The 21,312-nt window shown below is 51.9% G+C and overlaps 8 protein-coding genes across 8 annotated transcripts; 2 read left to right on the top strand and 6 right to left on the bottom strand.

The window, feature by feature from the left end:
* Positions 1-99: 99 nt before the first annotated feature.
* CC1G_02857 (hypothetical protein) lies at positions 100-880 on the bottom strand (the record flags this gene model as incomplete). The annotated part of the gene is made up of 4 exons (XM_001828224.2): positions 100-201; positions 257-420; positions 478-558; positions 620-880. 4 exons carry the CDS (start codon positions 878-880, stop codon positions 165-167), a joined length of 543 nt encoding a protein of 180 aa, XP_001828276.2. The 3' UTR covers positions 100-164.
* A 650-nt stretch (positions 881-1,530) lies between these two features.
* CC1G_02856 (BSP2p) lies at positions 1,531-4,931 on the bottom strand (the record flags this gene model as incomplete). Its single annotated transcript, XM_001828223.2, has 11 exons — positions 1,531-2,770; positions 2,822-3,012; positions 3,062-3,433; positions 3,486-3,640; positions 3,691-3,848; positions 3,901-3,976; positions 4,027-4,117; positions 4,171-4,370; positions 4,435-4,549; positions 4,597-4,835; positions 4,889-4,931. The coding sequence occupies 11 exons, from the start codon at positions 4,929-4,931 to the stop codon at positions 1,531-1,533; spliced, it is 2,880 nt and encodes a 959-aa protein (XP_001828275.2).
* Positions 4,932-6,031: 1,100 nt separating this feature from the next.
* On the top strand, positions 6,032-7,780 carry CC1G_02855 (hypothetical protein; the record flags this gene model as incomplete). Its single annotated transcript, XM_001828222.1, has 5 exons — positions 6,032-6,093; positions 6,147-6,501; positions 6,564-6,914; positions 6,965-7,125; positions 7,177-7,780. The coding sequence occupies 5 exons, from the start codon at positions 6,032-6,034 to the stop codon at positions 7,778-7,780; spliced, it is 1,533 nt and encodes a 510-aa protein (XP_001828274.1).
* Positions 7,781-9,737: 1,957 nt separating this feature from the next.
* CC1G_02854 (hypothetical protein) lies at positions 9,738-11,485 on the top strand (the record flags this gene model as incomplete). The annotated part of the gene is made up of 7 exons (XM_001828221.1): positions 9,738-9,942; positions 9,997-10,075; positions 10,127-10,195; positions 10,246-10,296; positions 10,346-10,410; positions 10,460-10,519; positions 10,569-11,485. 7 exons carry the CDS (start codon positions 9,738-9,740, stop codon positions 11,483-11,485), a joined length of 1,446 nt encoding a protein of 481 aa, XP_001828273.1.
* Positions 11,486-11,615: 130 nt separating this feature from the next.
* Positions 11,616-12,832, bottom strand: CC1G_02853 (adenosine deaminase-like protein; the record flags this gene model as incomplete). The annotated part of the gene is made up of 4 exons (XM_001828220.1): positions 11,616-11,771; positions 11,830-11,905; positions 11,960-12,108; positions 12,158-12,832. The coding sequence occupies 4 exons, from the start codon at positions 12,830-12,832 to the stop codon at positions 11,616-11,618; spliced, it is 1,056 nt and encodes a 351-aa protein (XP_001828272.1).
* A 335-nt stretch (positions 12,833-13,167) lies between these two features.
* Positions 13,168-14,708, bottom strand: CC1G_02852 (hypothetical protein; the record flags this gene model as incomplete). Its single annotated transcript, XM_001828219.2, has 6 exons — positions 13,168-13,648; positions 13,923-13,973; positions 14,031-14,099; positions 14,158-14,245; positions 14,312-14,572; positions 14,639-14,708. 6 exons carry the CDS (start codon positions 14,706-14,708, stop codon positions 13,168-13,170), a joined length of 1,020 nt encoding a protein of 339 aa, XP_001828271.2.
* Positions 14,709-15,113: 405 nt separating this feature from the next.
* CC1G_02851 (bromeodomain-containing protein) lies at positions 15,114-18,074 on the bottom strand (the record flags this gene model as incomplete). Its single annotated transcript, XM_001828218.2, has 9 exons — positions 15,114-15,217; positions 15,277-15,591; positions 15,672-16,364; positions 16,413-16,519; positions 16,567-17,008; positions 17,049-17,074; positions 17,100-17,656; positions 17,705-17,869; positions 17,931-18,074. 8 exons carry the CDS (start codon positions 18,072-18,074, stop codon positions 15,320-15,322), a joined length of 2,406 nt encoding a protein of 801 aa, XP_001828270.2. The 3' UTR covers positions 15,114-15,217; positions 15,277-15,319.
* A 1,164-nt stretch (positions 18,075-19,238) lies between these two features.
* CC1G_02850 (hypothetical protein) lies at positions 19,239-20,766 on the bottom strand (the record flags this gene model as incomplete). The annotated part of the gene is made up of 4 exons (XM_001828217.2): positions 19,239-20,289; positions 20,351-20,378; positions 20,472-20,499; positions 20,567-20,766. The coding sequence occupies 4 exons, from the start codon at positions 20,764-20,766 to the stop codon at positions 19,643-19,645; spliced, it is 903 nt and encodes a 300-aa protein (XP_001828269.2). The 3' UTR covers positions 19,239-19,642.
* Positions 20,767-21,312: the final 546 nt, after the last annotated feature.

Raw genomic sequence — 21,312 nt, 5'->3', positions numbered from 1 at the left:
ATGCTCCCTAGGGGCCCGGGGTTCTCCTACTTTCCTTCCAGGATATTGCGCGTGTACTCGTCTTCTTCTAAGTGGTCTCACCAGTCGCTCAGTAGAAGAGAGTGTTCATGTATCATGTCGGTTCTAAGTAAATATTACACGGAGTTCGACACTTTCAGACGTGATCAAGAAGAAGCAGGCCATTCTCCAGACGGGCAGAACCTTTATTTTCGGAGTATACTTAGTAGAAGCCTCGAATGAGAAAAGTCAAACGTACGTGATAAGGAAATTAGCGCCGGGAACTTTGCATTGGTAAAGGGGTGGCTTGGGCGCTGGGTTCGTGGCTGGAGGTGGAACGGGGCTGCCGAACGTAGGAGGGGTTGGAAAAGCAGTGGGACAGTCAATGTCGTCGCATCTTGCAACGGCACAGAACCCGTCGTGCTGCACCAATGCGTTAGTGAAAGCGTATATAGATGATGTTGCATTGATAAATTATACCTCTGGCTGGTCAGGTGTGATACTGATACCAGTATTCAAGTGTCCTTCGCTCCGGACGAGATAGTAATACCAGTAGTTGGGCTATGGTCGAGGAGAGTTTAGTATTGGCTGAAGTTGAAGTACATAGAGGACGCGGACATACCTCAAAGTAAAACCCTGCGCGTGAAGCAACCAGGTGGCCTTGATCGTTGTACGCCCCATTGGTACTGGTGTAGAAGAACCCAGCCGAGGTCCCAAGGCCATCCTTCACAACGCTGTCGCCATGTTGCAGGATGCCCTCCGAGTTGTTTCGAAGCATGAGTTCAATCGGTCCAGGGCAATTATTCGTGACGGTGTACGTTTGAGCCAGGGCAGCCGGCGCAGCTGCAAAAAGAGCGGTGAGGGTAGATAGTTTGGTGAACATGGCAAGTGATCTCAAGTGGTTGGCTGGGAGTATGTGACCAAAGTAGGGGCACCATTTCGTTCTCCAATTTATAGGACTTCTAGGTGCGTGCATCGAACGTGGATTCCGAAAAACGGGAAATATCTGTATAATGGAGCGCTCCTCGAACGCCGAAATGGGATTTATAGATTTGTATCATCGTAATGCCTGCGATAACTATCAGGCAAAGGCTCTTAGCCTTCACCTTCAACGGTAATTGAAGAGATCTCTGTCACCTTTTAGTGCCCAGTGACGCTGGCGCGTGTCGGCAGCCGCGAGCCGCTTCATAAAGGATCGCAAAATGCTCCAAATTTCAGGGTTGCAAACACCATGGGCGTGCTGTTTCCATGCTTGAGTGACGTATTTTACGGGAGTGTTTGCCCGTTATTTCTCAAACGAGGGGCCAAGGGCAAACCCACACCAAATCCACGGGGAACATCCACCTCAAAAGCCGCTTGGTCGAATTTGACGATCGCGACGGCGTGTCCGAGTCGCGGGCCATTACCAAATTAAGTAACCCGGCGTGGTGTTCGCCCACAATCGGCCGAAACTCCGAGCCCCTCGAAACCAGAAGGGCATAAGATAAAGATAATGCATTAAGGGCGACGTACAAAAGCCTTAACCACGGAAGACTAAACACCATAACCTTCCCCATGCTCCAACCAATCCAACGCTCGCCTTGCCCGATCGTACACTTCCTTGTCCACATCGATTGCAGGGTGCAAAGGGGCATGCGGCCCAATCGATCCAATCCCTGAGCCACCAGTTACACCAGAGGCAACACCGATCGGTGTACCAGGTGGTGCCCCAACATCCGCGACGGCACTACCCAAGCTAGGAGAGACAATCGGTACACCCATCGAGCCGTATCCTCGACCAGCCACCGGCCCAGGTCCAGAATACATTGTCGGGGTATACACCATGCCCCCTGGCCCCATCGACAATCCCGGATAAGGTCCATACCCAGGGACGGGAGGTGGAGTAGCAGACGACAACCCAGAGCCTAAAGCTCCAACCATATGAGCCATCCCGCCTGAGGGCACTGACGCCGAAATCCCCCCAGATCCAGCAGCACTGGTAAAGGCATGGGCGTGATGGGGGTTCGGATGGTGATGGGAGTGGTAGTACGAGTGCGGGTGAATATGGTAGGGCGGGGCTCCCGAACTGGCGGGCGTGGTAGGGACTCCTGTGGGACTCGCTGGGACAAGGCTAGGGCTACCAACCGTGAACGTGCCAGTCGCGGTCCTCTGGTGCCCGAGATTCATACTCCTCGTCTGCGTCGGACTCGTCCCTGGTCCACCAGTTCGATCGCTGAGATGCAAGTATCCGCCGACAACAGGACTACCCATTCCCGAGCCATGGCTCATCCGCCTTCCACCACTGCCTCCCGGTGCCGAGGACAATGACATTGGTGCCCACTCGCATACACGCTTCAACGTTTCCCCAACACCGCGGTTAACCATCATTCGCCTCCTCTCCCTCGCACCCTCCCGCTCCATCACAAGCTGCAGTATACAGCTGACCGCCGGCCTCCTCACTTCACTTCCTCGTTCCGCGATGACCGTCCGAAGGGCTTCCAATAAACGCGGATGGTGTAGGATCGCTGAAGTCTCTCGAGCTTGGCCGTTGGCGAGGTTAGCGAGGACGTAGGTGGCTTGGGCGACGACAGATTGCGAAGACGTAGGCGTCAGCAATAGCGATGCTATAGAATCGAGCATCGACGATGGGGTGAGACCGGATGTCGTGGATGACGACGCGGGAAGGGGGCAGAGCTCGCGGAACACCAAGGATATGCCTTCCTCGTTCTCGGCAATATTTCGAACAATGTGATAGGCCTGCTCTTGAATTTCTTCTGATGGATCGTGTAGGAAGCTGAAATCGCTTAGAACCAAGATAGTTCGAGATGAAAATATTAAAACTTACTCGAACAAAACTCGCCAACCAAATTGGTTCATGACATCCCTCTTGGTTTCGGTGGTCGACTTCCACAGTAGGTTTTTCACCGCCCACATCGCGTTCAGTCTCAGGCTGTTCGCATATTCGTCAGATGCACGCCCATCTCCTGCATGGATTAGTTGCATCAATCGAGGCATGACACCTTGATCTAAGAATATCTGCCTGCTATGTCAGCGGAGAGGACGCTGGACTGAAATAGGTACTAACCGGCCGTAGAGGGGAAAACTCGACGACGATGTTGCATATCGCCTTCAGTGCCGCTTCCACGACCCTCCTATCTTCTTTCGCGGGTGGGTCTCCGCCAGCAACCTGCTTCTCCTTATCCCCGCCAGGTCCTCCGACCCCACGCTTGAAAACCTCGAAGACGGCCATGCCTAAGCCGCTATCCACAATATTTGTCCTCAGGACGGAGACCGCCCTTGCAAGCATCCTAACCGCTTGGCAGGCTGCGTATCTCACACCGGTGTACTTGCAGGTTAACGATACGCTGATACGAGGCAGCAATTCGTGCGTATCGGATATACTCCGCCGCACGTCGGTGTTGAAAAGGGCAAGCGTGGCAAGTGCCGTTAGTACAGCCTATATAATACGTTTAGGTTGCAGTCGGAACTACGATTGATGTAGGGCATACCTCACGTAGCTTGGAGACACTCTCAGCTTCACTTTCGTCCCAGCCTTCCTTGGCTTCGGAAGGAGTGATGTCCTTCAAAATCCGAGCCAATTTCTCCAGGCACCCTCGATCATAGGCCAATTGAGACAATTTGCGGTCATCGGTAATCAAGAAATCTGCTCAAATTTCAAGACCGGATCAGCCTTTTAAATGCAATTGAACTCACATAAAACGAAGCAAGTCTTGATGACAATGTGAACAGGTTCGACCTGCGATCCAAGTATCCTATTCACGATGCTGATGACATTCCGGATGCAGGCGTCGTCAACAGGAGTAAGGTAATAGGTCGCTGACATGCCACATGCCCTGATGATTCTGGTCGCACTTTACCGGCTGAGTTTAGCACGACTCTCGTCGAGGGAGATGCTCAACATACCAAACACAAGCCGCCAGCTGGACATCAACATTTTTGGCCTTTGTGAGCCCGTGCACGAGCGATATAGGTGCAGGAGCTGGACGAGGACGTGAGTCTGAGGCGAAATGTTCTGGACATCAAGCGTACCATCAGGGTGGGGTTGCTTGACCAAGGTCATGGCGACTACGGTAGTGTCCCTCGCCAGGGCACCTAGCGCTTCCAAAGCAGCTTCCTGCAACTGAAGCGGATATCAGCATCATTCTGTGATAAGACCACGTTGACGGTGCCAACCTTGGTTTCTTTGGCAGATAGCAACCCCACGAGGGCCCTCACTGCCCACCCACCAGTAGCTGCGACGACCGGGTCCACGATGATTCCAGGGCCTGACGCTGCCCCGCTTGTAACAGCGGTCTTCTCCCAACCTCGGTTCTTCTTCGGGGTGGACTTGGACGTCGAGGCCCCGGCGCTATCATCATCGCCCTCCGCCTTGTCTTTACGTCGTTGATCAGAAGGAATCCACTCAACGACCGCCTTCCGATGCTCGCTTGTACGCACAGACGTAGCGATGAGCTGGGCTATAGAAGTCGAGATAGCGGCGTTGTGGATTGGGGGAGACGTCAATGGTGCGAGAGGTAACAGGGGGAGGAACGCATCCAGAGAGTCCGACTGCCTGAGTGTCAGTTTCATGGGTGGGTTTTACAGTATCAAATCACCAACCGAGAAAATTCTGGCCAGAGCTTCTTTCGCTTCAGCTAAGATTTCACTCTTCTCGTCCGGAGGAATACCGTACAACGGTGGGCCCACGATGTCTGCCAGTGATGCGCAGATAGTCTTCAGAGCTCGCGCAAATGCCGACCGCAATGTAATCGGATCCTGAGGTTTGAAGTTGGAGATTGCGAACAGGAGTGCGCGGGGAGCATCGTTTCGCAACAGAGCCCCCAGAGTTGCATCAGAACCTGGACCAATAGCTCATTAAATTGGTTTTTGACTTCAAAAGCTAGGCACCTACCATATGCCAATGAAGCCACGATATGTGCAGCCTCTATACGCATTGAGATGGTTTCTGAATCATGCTGTAGGCCATGCGACGGATTCAGACAATCTACGAGACTTGATTGTAAGTTATCAACCGTTCATCCTTGTACAGTTGTTTAGGTTGGTGAAGGTCCACCTTTATAATACTGTACTCACGTTCTTAGGGCTTTCTCGTCGTCGACAACGGCCCTTTTCGCCAATGGATTTCCGATAACTGAATTCTTCAGTTTCTTAAGATCGCCGACGGACAGAACGGCAGGCAGAACGGGTATCGTCATGGTTGTCGCTGACCGAAATCCAATTCTGCACTAGAACAAAGTGGGAGATATATGGCTTTTATCGTCGTTCCCTAATGGTCGTCGTCGTCCTCGCCGTCGTCCTCGCTGTCTTCAGGGCCGAGATCGTAGTGGTTGCGGTTCAAGCTGTACCTCCGAATCCCGATGCCAGCTCCGATCATTTATCATTCAAGCTCCGATGATCGCCGCTCAGCGGCAGAGCGCCTAATTTTGGTCTCTGTATGGCCTGTGACTTGGTTTCGCAAGGAAACTGAGTAAAGGTCGAGAAGTTCTATAGCAGAAGCATCCACCGTACTACTTATTATATTTTCTCTCATATTTCTGAGTTGTAAGGTTGCGCCATTTCCAAGTTTCCGTCGTCCTAGGAGTGCCAAACGCAGAAGTAACGACATTGCTCGCACCATGGGTTACCCGTGTGGGGTACTCCGTGAGTCCACCGGAGATTAGCTGCAAGATGACTGAATTAGAGGAGCCTTCAGTGTTTTAATCCTCGAGATCTGGGCGCCGAGCCCTCCAAAGTTCAGCTCAATGACCGACGGCCCCTAATCCAAACCACGCCGTTCACGGCACGGAATCAATCGAACTGCTTCCGGATTGATTTGTTTTCCTGACATACGGTGACATCGACAGTGACTTGTATTCGCTTTCACCGGCACCTCCACATCCTCACCTTACTTATCCTCCTTAAGATGTCAATCCACTAATTTCTAGGCTTATTCTTAAATCTATCATTAAACTCTCACCGAATACACTCTTTCACTGGACCCGGCGCTAAATTAGAACCAAACTCTGAATCAATTCGCCCCTCCGACTGCCGCATTATGGATTCCCTCGCGCGATTCTCTGCTCGGTCTGGACATCTCAAGCGAGAACTTGGTAAACGGTGAGTACCCCTACACCTCCTCATTCCAAACACTACCTGACACTGTTTCATAGTCGGACTAAGCGTCATCCTCCATCTCCTGAGGGCAACAACCCTCTCACACGACGTGCTGATCCCGACTGCGAACCTGCCGACCCAGCAAACACCGTGACCGACCGACTAAACACACTTTTACGCAACGGAGGCCCAGGATACACCCTCAGACTATGCCCTAACGAACGTTATATGATACAAGCGCCCATCACCTTCGCCCACCCCAACCAGGAGATAAGCACCTTAGGATACCCAATTGACGACGAGCGCGCCGTCCTAGTGGTTTCTGGGCCAGTTCAGAATGGAGAAGGACATACCGTTGCTGTAGATGGTACCTGTAACGATTGCGATGGAGTAAAGCTTCGCAATATCCAGGTGCGTGATACTTAACATCCTACTCGGTTGCCTTGACTCACTTACCAACCCCTTCCTCTCAGATTGACGGGGACAGAGGGAACGCGCCGCCAACCAAAGGTGGAGGCAATATCGAAATGGGCGGTGACAATTCGAACCAACTTATCGAGTACGTGCGGACGTACAACCCCAGGTCGTGGACGTGTCTACACATAGCCGAGGGCCCTCTGAGTTGCAACAACGTGACCATCCAGTACAATGACATTGGGCCCTGTGGAGTAGATACGTTCCAGGAATGGGCCGACGGAATTAGTCTGGCCTGTCGCAACAGCCTGGTGAAGGAGAACTTGATCTTTGACGCCACGGACGGAGGGATTGTTGTCTTCGGGAGCCCCGGTTCTGTCATCGAAGACAACACGATATGGGTCGCCAACGTCAGTCTTTCTCCTGTCCCTTAATTGACTGGCGGCTGACATTTCAGTAGACCATGTTATTGGGAGGCATAAACATCGTCGACTATAACCCCTTTGAGGGCGATTACAGGGGCACCGTGGTGCGAAGAAACAACATTATAGGAGGCTTCGCGAACGATGGACAGGAACCTGGAGATACGCACGGATTCAACAACGAGACAGCGATCATCAAGTAAGTCAATATGGACATTCTCTCTCCTTCTGTTGCTCATTCCTTTGCCAGGATTGGAATTGGCATTGGCCCACGGACCTGGTTTGGAGACCGCTACGGAGAGAGTCGCAACAACGGTGGAATGGTCACCTCCAACACCTTCTCCGGCGCCTTCTCGTACGCCATCGCCATCACCTCCGCCAACAACTTCACCGTCCTCGACAACAAATTAGTGGGAAACACTGCGTTCATAGGCGCTCGAGGGCCCAACTGCTCAGATTCCGACCACGTACCCGAACCAGCACCTTTCATAGTCGACTGGGCCACAGTTGGCACGGACATGAACAAGGGAAGCGGAAAGGTCCAGGACGACTTTGTGGGTATCTCTGATGGCGACAGCCTCACTTGCGTCTTGCCCCCTAACGGTGGCGACTTCTGGCCCTTTGGAACCAACCCCGGAAATACCGCAGAGGAAGCGTTCTCTGACAAGAATAAAGACGACGAAGGGGGGAGTCCAGTTGGGATCGTTGTCGGTGTCGTGATTGGGATCATCGCATTGGGCGTGATCCTGTTCTTTGCGAGGAAGTGGTACATGCGAAAGATGGAGGAGAAGAGGTGTTTCGAGGCGAGTCGACAGATGGCACAGAAGAGGGCGTATACCCAGCAATTACCTTAATCCTTGTCTGGACATTCGAAATGGACGATTCTACACTCACATCTCTTCCACTGATGGTAATGCCCTTGTAGAGCACTTCTCGATACTGTTAGACCTACTTAACCACGTGTTGTTGTAATACTGGTGTTCAGTACTTTGGTATACATATCATGTTGTGATGCACTCAATTTCCACGTCCATGACGCACTTCGTCCGATAGTGAACCGAAGAGTCGCAATCCTTCTAGATGGGGAACGTTGGATTGGAGAGCGTGGGTTTCGCGTGAGTGGGAAGCCGGTGCGGTGGCGCGCCCAGGCGCTCTCAAACTAAGCGCCCGAATCTATCTTCCGTCTAAATCTTGACGAGGACGACTGCGACAACCAGCTTTTCGAGATCGCGGACTCTGTGTCCTGACTCTAAACCCTCGTGCAACTACTTCTAAAAGTGCGCGGAGGAACTCAATGGAGCGATCCGAAGGCAACATGACTCGATGTTCTACAGGTACGACGAAGTCCGTGGTTTCGTCTTCATCACACAGAAGGTCTGAACCTTTCCAAGCTTTCTAGATGTAGAGCTATCTAAAGGCTGTTTTCTCCGCACGAAGACAGACCCGTGATCAAAAGTGTATCCACCGCCCAGATGCTTCTTCTTCTATCCAGTCTTCTCGCGCACACCAATGCACACACAGAGCATGTTCTTTCATTCCCTCTTGACGACGACGACAGCGTTTTTCGGTCTCAGCGGCGGTGCAGATGGCGTAGCGCGTCCACAAGCGCCCAGCATTTACACATTGTGACCTTACCCTAGTAATGTGGGTACGGTCGAGTGATTGTGCGACGCAGCCTGAAGACTGGACACCGCCATGAGAGTGGGAGCGAATGAACCCTCTTTCGACATAGATGTTCTTCGAAGAAGTCCTCTGATGATTCTATTGGCGATGTGTGGGTGCCCTTCAACACGTCTTGCTGTTGAAGCGCCTACGACTTCGGGCAAGCTGTTAATCCATCGGCGGAGCCTCCGTATACCTTACCAGATATGCAAGGTCATGTCTAGACTCTACTTCGTTATTGGTCGACCTCTTTCGTTTAGACATCTCGCCGTGACATCCTGTGAATCGCACTCTTCAAGTGTGCCGTTTTCCACCTCACCTCAACTGCGCTGGCTTTTTTGAACACCGAGATCGTTGGTTTCTAAAAGTTCCCCATCTACCCAAATCGATGATAAAACACTTGCGCAAAGGCCTAGCACATAGGTAAGGCAGTCAGATGCGAGTTATTTATAGGGCAGCCAGCCAGAAGGTTCGTAATCAAGCCGTGAACCTTACGGATCTCTCGACCCCGTTCTACTCGTCTTCTTGGCTAACGGCATGGGGCGCATGACCCATCCTATCGTAGATTAGCGCCCGGTACATATAGCATTTCTTTTCCTGGATTCCTCCGGAGCCCGAAGAATTGAGGGTCAATTGACAGGCGCCTAGCTTGTGCTCCAAGGCTGCCCACCAGATGAGCTCTCCCCTAACAGTTATTATCTTACTGGAGAAACATTCATTCGACCCCTGCAAAAATAAATCCAGCCTGCACCGCCCAAAGATCTAAATTACCGGCTCCAGGGGCTCAAACATTTTAGTCAGGCATCTCTCGTATGTAACGATTTCCTCCATGCATAATGAAGAAGCCTTTAAGGAGCCCGGGCTGCCCAGCTTCCGTCCACCATTTGCTCGGCGACAAAGCGGATGCATCGACCAATGTGGGCTCAGGGACCGATACAGCACCGCCAAAACGGTACCGGCATGTTGAGGCCGATTGCATCCAGCCACCAATGCGAGTTTATCGGCGAGAGGAGGAATCTTGCAATATCTCCGGTTAGACCCTTGTGGACGCCCCTTAGAATATATGTATTTGATCTTGACGACATTTGAATTAGTCCCCTCCCTTTTGCAGCTTGGGCTTTTCCCCCTACGACCGCCGCCTGGTTCAAAATGGCCTATTCCCGTGCAGCCCTCATCCTCTTGGCCTTGGAAGTTCTCTCAGTCTCAGTCGCAGCTTTACGATTCGAAACCCTCCATCGTCGAGAAGCGACCACAAATGCAACCTGTTCTTCCGACTTTGAGTGGGCGAAGACTGCAAGAGGAAGGACACCGTGTAGGGCGGCGGCGGACGTCATGGCGCCGTGCAATGGTGGAAGTGAGTTGAATTCCTGTAGCTTGCCACTCTATCTCGTGTTAACCCCATTGCCAGACTGGCACATCAGGGACTTGCCACAGGGGAACTTCGAGTACGATACGCCCAAGGACCAGGAAGCAACGATCTGTTCTTGGTGCGTGGACGTTGAGATATTTCCACTAGCATCGAGCTGATTCTCTGTTAGTTCATGGTCTGCCTATAATCTCATAAGTGCCTGTGCGGCTTGTCAAGGAATGCCTGAAAAAATCAAAACGTATGCAAGAATTCGTCTCCTGGAGCTTCTTTTTCTGACAGCTATTCCAGCTGGAGGGATTATTCGCTGAATTGTCCAGAACCAGCTTTAACGCCTGACAGGTTTGTATTGGCATCGACCCTTGTATGGAGGTACTGACACTACCGCTAGATACTATCCGCGCGATGTGCTGCCGCCAGACGATGTCACTATTCCCTACTGGGCGAGTGTGGATCGTATGTCCTTGTACCATGATAACCACGGATAGTACTCATAGCTTTTCAGCTTCTACATGGCAGGCTCGGATGTGGAATGTTCGTGAAGCACGAAGCCTCTACGACCAAGGTACGGTCGTCCCACTCGATTTCACCTGGGCTATTCTAAATTCTCTCAGGGCGCGACGATCTGAACCTGGCACTGGAAAACCAGAAGAAAAGCAAGTCGTCAGCGGGTCCCATCGCGGGAGGAGTTATAGGTGGACTCGTGGTTGTCTTCGGAGCAGCAGCCCTCGCCTTCTTCCTCCTCAAGCGCCACCGAAAGAAGATCGCGCTTGCGAAAGGAATCGTTCCCCCTGACTTCCAACAGAGTCACTACCGTTCTCCCTCGGATGCCTCCGCCGTCTCAATGAGCTACACCAACCTGTCTTCGTCGCCAGGCCCTTATGCGCCGACAGGACACACGCCCACCGTCCGCACCCACGAGACCAGCGCCTACCCGTTCTCCGTATTTGGTACCCCAGATCGTGTGTCAGGCCCCTCAAACACCCCAGCCTCGCCAACCCCTGCGCATACCCGTCAAACATCAGCGACATCCAGGGAAGATATCATCACCCCATTCAACCTGCACGCCGCTTTGACCCCCAGCCCCCCTCCCGGGGATAGGAAAATGCCATTAGGAAGTGTGCCTCATTACGATTCACCCAATGCCCCACCGGCTCGCGCGGACGACGCCCTATTCCAGACACCCCCGCGCGGACGCATCAATCCTCCGGCGTATACACCTGAAGATACGAGCCCATCCCCACCACCCGTTGCGCATGCATCTGGCAGTCGGCGAGTGCATGGCAAGAGTGGGTCCACCGATACCCATCGTACACAGACGACTACTGTCTCCGCGCAACAGCGCTCATGGGCGGTGGGCCACAGCGCTGCCAACAGCATTTCTGATTATACAACCAGCCCACCGCCCATAGACGCTCGGTCTGGTGTGCCTGAGGGTACCACCTTCTCTCCGACCACCGAGTCGTCTTATCCAAGGGATGTAAAGCGCCGGCCCACTGATGATGACTTTAACGGACGAGATCTTGCTTAATGACCATTACTACTTCCTAAATGAACTAACCATGTGTATGTATTCTGTACGGTGTACTTGGCCAGCCTGAATCCCCCAACACTAGATACACTTTCCCGTAATGTTTTCTACACCCTATCTTTATCGTATTCTATTGGCTCTTCGGTATCTTGAATCTACAGTTCATACTCATTCCAGCGATCTCCCTCACTTCGTCCTCTGTCAATCCCAATCCCAGCGGCGCCGGAGCGAGCAACAACGCATATTCACCGAGGAGGGAGGTCCGGAAAGGTAGAGTATCATCGGTCTATCAGAGATTTCGATTAGCTGTTCTCTGAGTATGTACGACGTTTAGGATTACTCACACAGATGGCGATTGGGTGCTTGTGCGCAAGGTAATGACGGATATGGTGGCTCTCCAGACCTTTTACAGTCTTGCATCTAATTCACCTTCACGTTAACTGAGGTTGGATCGTAGCTGGCGTTACAACTCACAAGAGGTTCGAGCTCAGGCAGATCTCAATGCAGATGTTGTCACCTAGTGCGATATGTATGGCTTCGTCGTCCAAAAAGGTGGCGTGACCCAGGCGTTGGGGCCGGTAGGAAAGCAGTTTGAGGGTTTCCTCTCGAGTATTGTGTATCGTCTGGACAATCCTAAGCAACCTCCTAAAACGAGGATAAAGATCAGCTTACCTCTGCGATATGTAGTGTTACCCCGAGCCCTGCTGCCCTCGCCTCCGCAAAGAACGTCTGGAACGAGGTAACGTCCGCTGCAAAAGGATCGCCAGCAAGATCCACACCAACGAGTCTCCGGCCGGCCTCCTTCAGCTTGAGGGCAATGTCCAGGCACTCTCGCCACGTCTCCTCCCCAGTCTTGCGGTCGAGAGTCATGATGAGACCTGCCCGGTCCTCATCGTACCGTTCCACTTCATCCAAGACAGCCAACATGTACTCTTCCCTCGTCATGGACGGAGTTTGGCGAGGCCCAGTCCGCAGCTCGAGGTAGTGACATTGGGGCGCGTCTCCGTCTAGAAAATCGCTGAGGACAGCTCTGGTGACGCGTTTCAGCGCTGGGGTGTTGGAGGTCAAGGCGTAGATGGCGCGGAAGAGGAGGAAAAAGTCTCCGATCCTTTCGAGAGACGGGCCCGTCCTGAAATGATCGATCGCTTTCTGGATAGAGATTTTATCGAGGGAAGCAGGAGTTAGAGGGGTATAGTCCTGCAATAGTTCCTCTAGCACATCGATAGGTATAGATCCGTTGAGATGGGCGTGCAGCTCGGCTTTTGGGAGAGACTGCAGGAATGCGATTTGTTGTGGATTCAAGGCATCCAGCGCGGCTTTGGCTGGCCCTGAAATGCAAGAAGGCATTGTGACTGGGACGATCAAAGGGAGCAGAGATCGCACAGGAGACCAGAGTGCGATGAGAAGAGGAAAGAGATGCTGCAGCTCGCCTCAGCGGCGGTTCATGGTTGAGTCAAAGACTGGTCCAAGATTCATCAACGCTTCATGTGGCCAGAGATAGTTTGCCGTTGGGTTGGAGTCAGTTCGGATCATCGGGAGGTGCATGGCGACTTGACGCTAAAAAGCAGTGGCCGCATTAACGACTCGGATGGCAATAAAAGGCTGCAAGCAATCGGAGCGCTACCGCGTGCAGTGTGGAAACTGCTCATGAATTGAATTCAGCTTTTTGTCGCTACATATATTTACATTCTGATAGATCGTGCATCATTCTCGTGAGGATCGTAAAGACTGGTTCGTGGAGGTGAAGTTCCACGAGAAGGTGTGCCAGTGAGCACAAATCGACCTTGATCAAATGCCGGAGAGCGGTTCGGATACTGCGGCCTGCCAGGCGCTAAAAGGATCGTCTCCGGAGCGTCAACTTCCTGGTTTCCAAGATGGCTGGCATTCAGGTCGGTCGTTGATGTGAGATTGCTGTAGCTCCAAAGTCCCTTGTTCCAAGGAAGCTTGCGATTCCCGTCGTATATTCTGTGTGGAATAATGCCTTGGGCTTTGGCTATTTTCTTGCGGTGGTTCCTGAGAAGAAGGAACGCGAGGACGATTCCAGCAATCAAGACAAGTAGTCCTCCAATAACGCCACCAACGATAATTCCTATAGGCCTCTGATTGGCCTTTCTGTTCTCTTGAGCAAGGGCGACGTCTGCCTTTCCTAAAGCCGAGAGAATACTGTGAAAAATGAAGAGTCCGAAAATAAGCGCCCAACCTGAGGACCATATGCTTTTGGCCGCTTTAGTTGTCCACGAGTCCCCGATCCATGTGGAAGCTGAATGGTAGTCGTTTGATATCTTTCCAAGAATAATGAATGCGTTCAAACGTACGATCCGTTGTGGCCCAATAAGGGATAGCAACATCATCAGGTGGTAGAACATCACTTGGATAGTACCTGCGGGGTTTTGGTCATGGCGATGGAATTCCCAGCATTGACACTTCGACTACTAACCGGTCATTATTCAGGGCCTGAGATGGACAAAAGAGCTTGTAATCCGACCACCTGGGAAGTCAAAAATGTAAATTCCGTGACATCTGGAAACATGATTACAAAACGTACAATCTGACGGATTGCGGGGACCCTTGACAAGCGGTACAAGCGCTGATGAGATTGTATGCCGCCCAGGAACTACATTGATATTATAAGATCCTACCTTTCTCGAAGTGAGGAAAAGGGAGCGGCGTACCATGAACAAGTATTAGCCTCATCACCTTTGGGCTGGTCATAACGATAGAACCGTTCTCCCCCAGGTGGCAGCGATGGAATAAACCATCCTAGCAGGGTATCCACACTCAGTATCAATATCCAACATACGAGTGAACACACGGTAGCAAACTCACTTCCACCATGACAGGGCGCTATCACCTCCGCCGCCATCCTACATGGTGATTTCCCCCTGGCGTTGTTCGCCCAAATGAATTCCGGCAAGCACGTCGCATTGGTCGTAGCTTCTCGTGTCAAAATCGTGTCGTAAGCCAGCGCCCTCGTCGGTGTCGGGAATAATGTGAGCCCCGTGGCAATCAGAGAGGAAAGCCAACACAACATTTTGAATCCAGACGAGTTGGGGGGCTGGGATTCAATCCTCCTCAGAGGTCGAGAACCTACATATAAGTACCCCGGCTAAAATGCTATCTCAGATGAGCCTCATTGTGATATGGAAAACACACAGCCCAGTGTTACAATCCGCTGCTCTTCGCCTGTGTTGGTGGCGTCGATCGACTGCAACACAGGGGACATGAACAGTTCAACCGCCTGCCGCCCCTGTCGATCCCCGCCCCCGCCATGAAACATTTCCCCATGAGTTTGATAAGCATAAAATGAAAGGTCTTTGCAACCTACAGTTTCACCCGGAGGGCCTGTGTTTTCTCGGACGAGGACTTGACAATACTATCTTGAGCGCCCTGATCAACCATCCGTTCACTCTAGTCTTGCCAAGAATAGACCGTTGAAACCTGGCTGGGCTGCTCATGAAATCATTGGCGATACAGACTCAATCACCCCGCACGAAACGTAATTGTCAAATGAGTGCCCAATTTGAATAATCGATAATCAGTGTCAATCGCATCAGAGGCAATGCGTGGATGTTGGGCGCCTATTGATTTGAGGAGCTCCCCATAGTCTGAATTTCCCTTGATTCAACTCAATTTGCCCGCTGTCAGGCCTGACCCACCCAGGGAAGGTGGGAGTGCCATCAAATTAACGAAACACTACATCCTCCTGCTTCTACAGCAAAACCGTATTCAGCTCTGGGAATTATAGAAGTAACATGAAGAATTATAAGACAGTATCAATACAACACACGTACAACGACATCATGTCATCCCAACACCCGGTTAAAAAACAAGAGCCTACGACTCCATACTCGTCAACGTCTCCTTCGCCGCCTGCTGCAAGAGCTCTGTAACAGTCGGAATACCACGGGCACTCTTCTTCGGCTCACTCTCCCCGTCCTCCTTCCTCTCTCCCTCCCCCTTGTCTTCCATCGCCCGCTTCCTCTTCTTAGCCAAAAAGTGCAGATACTCCAAACTGTGTCTCGCAGGTTTAGGTCGCGCAATGTCAACCGGTGGCGAGGCGAACCACAGCACTTGATTCGATTCTGGGTCGCGATCAAAATGCTTGGCTAAAAGGGGAAGAAAAACGTGTTAGCCCAACGCGTGGTTTCAGAGTAGAATAGAACGAGGGACGTGTCGTCCTACACACCTGTCTCCGCTGGAAGTTTTTCGACCTGGCCTTGTCCTCCAATCGCAGCCAATCCTCCAGCAGCACTAATTATCGAACGATCCGAACCTTGCATTCGTGGAGTAGGCGCCTGGTAGTGCATCTGAGGTTGTGGTACGATGGGCTGCGGTGGTGGAGGTTGATGCTGTGGCAAGTTGTACACCGCGTTCGAGTAATACGACACCGGTGCGGGGGCGGCCGGGACGGACGGCGCCACGGTCTGGTGATGGACATGCGGATAGTGGTCGCGAGGTGGTTGTTGCTGTGGCAAGGCGTAAGACGCTGTAGCCACTTCTCGCCTGGGATGGATAGGCTTCTGATTGCCATCCGCATCTGCAGTTTCAGGAAGCAAGCCTCCAGGGAACTTGCTCGAGGTAATCTTCCCTCCCGACTTGGACAGGAACGGGCTAGGAAGGCTAGCTGGGTAGACCATGCGTTCGAAGGGGTAGATGGGCATGAACTCGACACTCTTCCTAACTTCTTCTGGGACACACGAGTTCCAGTTTTTGATCTTGACGAAGATGCGTTCCCGGTCATTGTATCGCGAGTCGCAGACGTAGAGCGGCCAGCCGACAAACCAGTAAGGAGGGCGAGGGCGCCCACGAACGTGGCGAGCTGTAAACTGGCAGGCGATTTTCTCGATTATATCTTCCACGGGGTGATCGGCGAAATGACCTGTCAAACTGTCAGCAGAAGCTTATTTCCATGATCCAGAAGACCAACTCGTTTTGAACACCTCTCTTTCCCAGAAAGTTCGACTAGGTGGATGGAATGTCTGTTCTGGGCGGTAGTACCACGAGACTGTAACGCCCTGCTGACCCCTTCTCGATCTGAAAAGGCGTGAGCGGAAATTCAATTGCGAAAACGGTTCACGTACGGTTCTTCGGACACCCAACACCGGAAAATCTGTCCAATAATGGGCCTGCTCGGGTCGTCTGGGTTTGCAAGGTGCAGCCAGTCGGCGAGCTTCATCGAGTACCCCTTGTAGTGAAGTTCATCCACAAACACGCGATCCTTGGTCAAAACACGATGTGTCGTCACGCTGGGGACGCCTTCGCTGTCTGCGCCATGGACAGGCTTGACAGCACCGGGCCCGGCGCGTAATGCAGCGAAATGAGTCGTCGAGTGGTACGGTGGTCCGACGGGTGGATTGTGTGACGTGAGCGCTTGATACAACCGCTGTAGCAGCAAGACACGCCCATATGAATCGCTTCCTATTTCGTGCCATCGCCTTGCCTTTTCGAATAGCCTCGCCATGTCGAGATCGAATTCCCTCGCTGAAGAGTATTGATGGGCACGAGCGCGGCTCTGGGGGACGTCTGTAAGCGCTACATCAATCCAAACAAAGGGCCAACCTACCTCTATCATTTTCAAGGATAACGGTCCTGCGTAGGATAGATTTGGTATTACCGGGTCTTCTGGAGGCTCTTCGAGCGCCGTGGCGTATCTGTTCCCACTGCACAGACTGTGAGCAACATGAATAAATCGCTGTTGAAGAATACTTGCATTACGTCTTTGTGGGTCTTGACGGCGTGCACCAAGTCAACAATCTTCTCTGGCGTCGCAAACTCCATCCACCCCAACTCGCCAAACCCAGGCCAACGCGGTAGGCTTCTTTCTAGTGACCGCGTAATCTCTTCGCTGAGCGGGTCGCGAGCGATATCGCGATCCATTGGGCGTTCCACTTCGTCTGCACCATCGGAGTCCGGCGACATGATGTCCACGTCCACATCTGGCGTTGAAGTTCGAAGTGCAGGTTGCGAGCCCATCTTGGACGATTCGGCGCTGGCTGCTGGCTGAGCGGGTGTCGAAGCAATTGGCGTAGCTTTCGCTGGAGATGGCGGTTTCTTTTCCTGAGGTTTCGGTTCTTCCTCTACTTGGTGGTATTTTTGAGCGGATGACGGTGGTGGTGACGTTCGAACCGTGGGTAAGAACGGCCGCTTCTTCCACTCGACTTCTAAGATATTCTGAGTTTGATTATAATAAATCCAACAAAGTAAGACAAACTAGCTTACCTTCAGCTTTTCGGCATCTTCGGCGATTTGGCTCTCTGGCTCGTTGTAGAAGAGCGCGTTCCAAAATACGAGGGAGAGATCGGTGTAGACCTGCATGACGTCCTTATATCGACCCTTTTCGACTCCAGCTTTTATGTTGTTTATACAACGAGGTTCAGGTATGACCTGAATAATAATTCCATTCATGTTGAGTTCATTTCGAAGCTGATACCTGGAAACGACATACCTCGTAGTATTCTGGCCAATCTGTCTTGTCCACCAGCTCGAGAAACATTTCAGCAAGCTGGCGCTTCCCTCGAGAAGATTTGGTATCCAGAAGAGTCTGAATAATCTCCTCTAATGCCTGCTTTTGCTGGGACGTTATGGTCATCTCTCCAGTAAAACCAAAGGTCCAGGTTGCGCTATGGGGATTATGGCGAGTCTAATAGGTAAACAATCAGTAACATAGGATTACTGAATATTAATGCACTTACAGATTACACTGTTGAGCTTCAAAGTCCAATTCCAGACTCCTGCTCTCCGATGTACTCAGACACCGAAATACCGGAGTGGTCGCCTACCAGTTGCTCAATAACTGGTTCCAAAATTCGAGAATGTGTTAGACTGATATTACAGCTGCAGAACGACAGAAATCGTCCTTATGGCGTCGAGATGGTGGTTTGAATCCAAGATTCATGTCTCTGGTGTACCCGACACGTGAGTTGGAAAACGTCACATGACTTGCCTTTTTTGCATGATCCGGGATGATTCCGAGAACGGCACCTGACACCCTTCGCGTGGCGCGTCTACCAGAGCCATGCGCGCTTGTTTGAATTTCATCGGTATTTCAACGCTAAGCGTACCTCATTGCCCCACGGGCTTTTGCTTGAATATTGAGAATTCACATTTGGGAACCTGTGAAAAGCTGATCTAAGTGGAATGAGATAGGCATAGTATATACCTGTTATCTGTCGCTCGCATGCAGCATATCAAGGGTGCTGGACTAATGCGCAAATTACACCTAACACACGGGCTCTGAACTCGAAACGGTGCTTCCTTGCTAGGCCTGTTGGAGGGGCGAGCACCCAGTCCTCAGGGTGCGGCGTCGACTGAGGATCGACCCCTTAAAGCGCGGGACATCAGGGCCAATGAGGTCCAGAGAAACTAGATTTCCGCCTACCTACCAGGGTAATAAATGTGGCTCAACTGATGGAACCGTCGTACTACACCTCACCTCACTTATAACTGCTATTCTCCAGCTTACCTTGTCGAATAATCAGTGCGCGATTTGAAGTGGGTGTGAAATAATGCCGGAAGGGGCCCTCGCATCAGTCGCGTGATCTCGGCGCGCGCATGTGACGGCGCGTTGTTTGTTCCTGCTTGTGACATTCCCTGCATCTTGGAAGGACGATCCCTGGATTGGTGACCCATTTCTTCCCGTAACCATCACGATCGCGTTTTCAAAGTTATACAGCAGCCAAAAGACAAATTATATGTTACAAGAGCGACCCATACATAATCTGTTGTCTTCCAGCCGTGGTTTCTTGAAGTCCGGTAATCAAGATAATAGAATTACAGTGCGGTAAAAGTCATCATTCAAGGGCTCTGTCGATGACGCTACTGATACAAGATTGGGAAATACAGGGCTATGTTCGTTCAATGATACAAGTCATGCTACTGATCGTAACCAAAATCGTAATAAGGTATTTCTCCAAGAAGAAGATTGGAAATATACGGTAAAGGTCCCGGAGGAACCAAAACGGAAAACCGTTTGCCCGAACAACCAGCCCGCCGACTCCAGCCTCCAAAATATCCTAAAGGGAACACGTCTGGGCTAGTCCTGCCACAAAAAGAGAAAGATCGATGATGAAAGCTTCCAAAGAGCCGGATACTTATGTCGTGAAAAACAAACAAGGGGTAAGGGTATAAAGAGGAGGGCGATGCATCCCGAGAGTGTTATCAGAAAACCATAACCTTCCCCACGGTGAAGGCACTAGCCGTTCCTCCTCCGGATCCAAAATTGAACTTGCTGACTTCCCTAGCTTTTAGGCCTTGGTTGGGTGGGAGACCTGGGCCAGGAAGAACACCTTTCCAGTGGTCTGGATGATAGGGCCTCGGCGACGAATTCTCATCCCAGGAATCCCTCTCTTCCCTCGGCAAGTTACGCCTGACAGGGGGCAGAGGGACTTGAACCGATTTATAGAAGTCCTCAGGCATGAGGTTAAACGACAGCAGGGAGAGGGGGACCCATCGAGATGGGGAAGGCGCCCTTCGTCGTCGCTTGGTGGGTTTCGCGAGGTTGGTGACGGCTTGTCCATGGATCGGTGACGTGGAGCTCCTGCCTCGAGGAGAGGACGAAGTGGCGGATGACGAAGAAGAGGAAATGGAGCCTCTCTTCTGGGGGAGAGTTGGAGAGCGAGCAGCGGAACTTTCAGGGGACGTGGCGACAGGGGAAGTCTGGGGTGAAGTATCTTCACCACAGGATGCTGAATCTGGAGAAGACTTGTTGGTGGCCATGTTGACAGGCTTGAGGGCGCAGCGTTTAACGTGTCTGTTAAGGTTGGAGGCGACACCGAATCGACGACCGCAGATTTCACAGACGAAAGCTGTAGACTCCCAAGGTAAGTGTCTCGAACCTTTTATATATCAGCGACTAACTCCACATACCTTTTTCGCCAGTGTGCACAAGGAGATGCTAAGCGGTTCACGAGGTGAAGGGAGAAGGAAGGAAAGAGAACAAGGCGGGTAAGTAAAGTTCCCGCCACTTCCAGTCGAGCTTTCAGCTTACCTTTCTCAAGGTGCTTGGACGATCAAACCTGCGATGAGAATGATCGGTTAGCATATCTTTATTTCCGATATTTAGCAAAAAGGACCTCGATTTACCGTTTGTGACACATGGTGCAGGCGTGTTTCTTCTCCCGCGATGAAGTCTCAGGGACAGACTGAGCGCCTCGGGCGGGGACCAGCGCTGCAACGCCTTCAAGAACGGGTTCGTGGATCCCTAGGGTAGCAACGCCGGAAGCGGAACCATCATAGACGCTCTGGCCATCCGTTCGCGACCTCGACTGTAACAGGACGGCCATCGCGGCAGGAGTAGGAAGTGGTGGACCAGGTGAACGCACAATCGACGACGACCCTGGCGCTTCTTTGCTCTTTAACGGCAAAAAGCTAGCTTCTGGCGGAGTAGGAAGCATGGGTATAGGCGCAACAACTCCATGGACAGAACCTTGAGTTTGATTCCAATTCCAGGAGTGGTCGACATAGCTTGGTAATTCCTCGGCGGGGAATAAGCTCGTCGTCATGAGTTGGTTCCCGGAGAATCCCAGACCGGTGGCGTCAAGAGCGTCTGTTGAAGCGGTCGTCACTGGTGGTGGGGGCCGGTACGTTGCCTCTCCGCGGTGAAAATTACTGTATCTCGAGTCCTCATAACTAGGTGAAGATCCTCCCAAGAAGTTTTGGGTAAAGTCGACCTCTCCGGTAGGCGCGAGATATTGATCAGAGTGTAAAGGGTAAATGGAGTGAGATGTGAAGGAGAAGGGGTCGTGGTGGAGGGAGACGGCGGGCTGATATTGTGTTTGCATCGATGGGCGCGGAAATTGGGGAAAGCGGGTGAGTGGACTTGCTAACGC

Source organism: Coprinopsis cinerea (assembly GCF_000182895.1).
Source record: "Coprinopsis cinerea okayama7#130 chromosome 1 map unlocalized cont3.1, whole genome shotgun sequence".
NCBI classification, from domain to species: Eukaryota; Fungi; Basidiomycota; class Agaricomycetes; order Agaricales; family Psathyrellaceae; genus Coprinopsis; species Coprinopsis cinerea.
The sequence above is the reverse complement of the archived record's forward strand: the minus strand, read 5'-3'. Positions and strand labels throughout refer to the sequence as shown.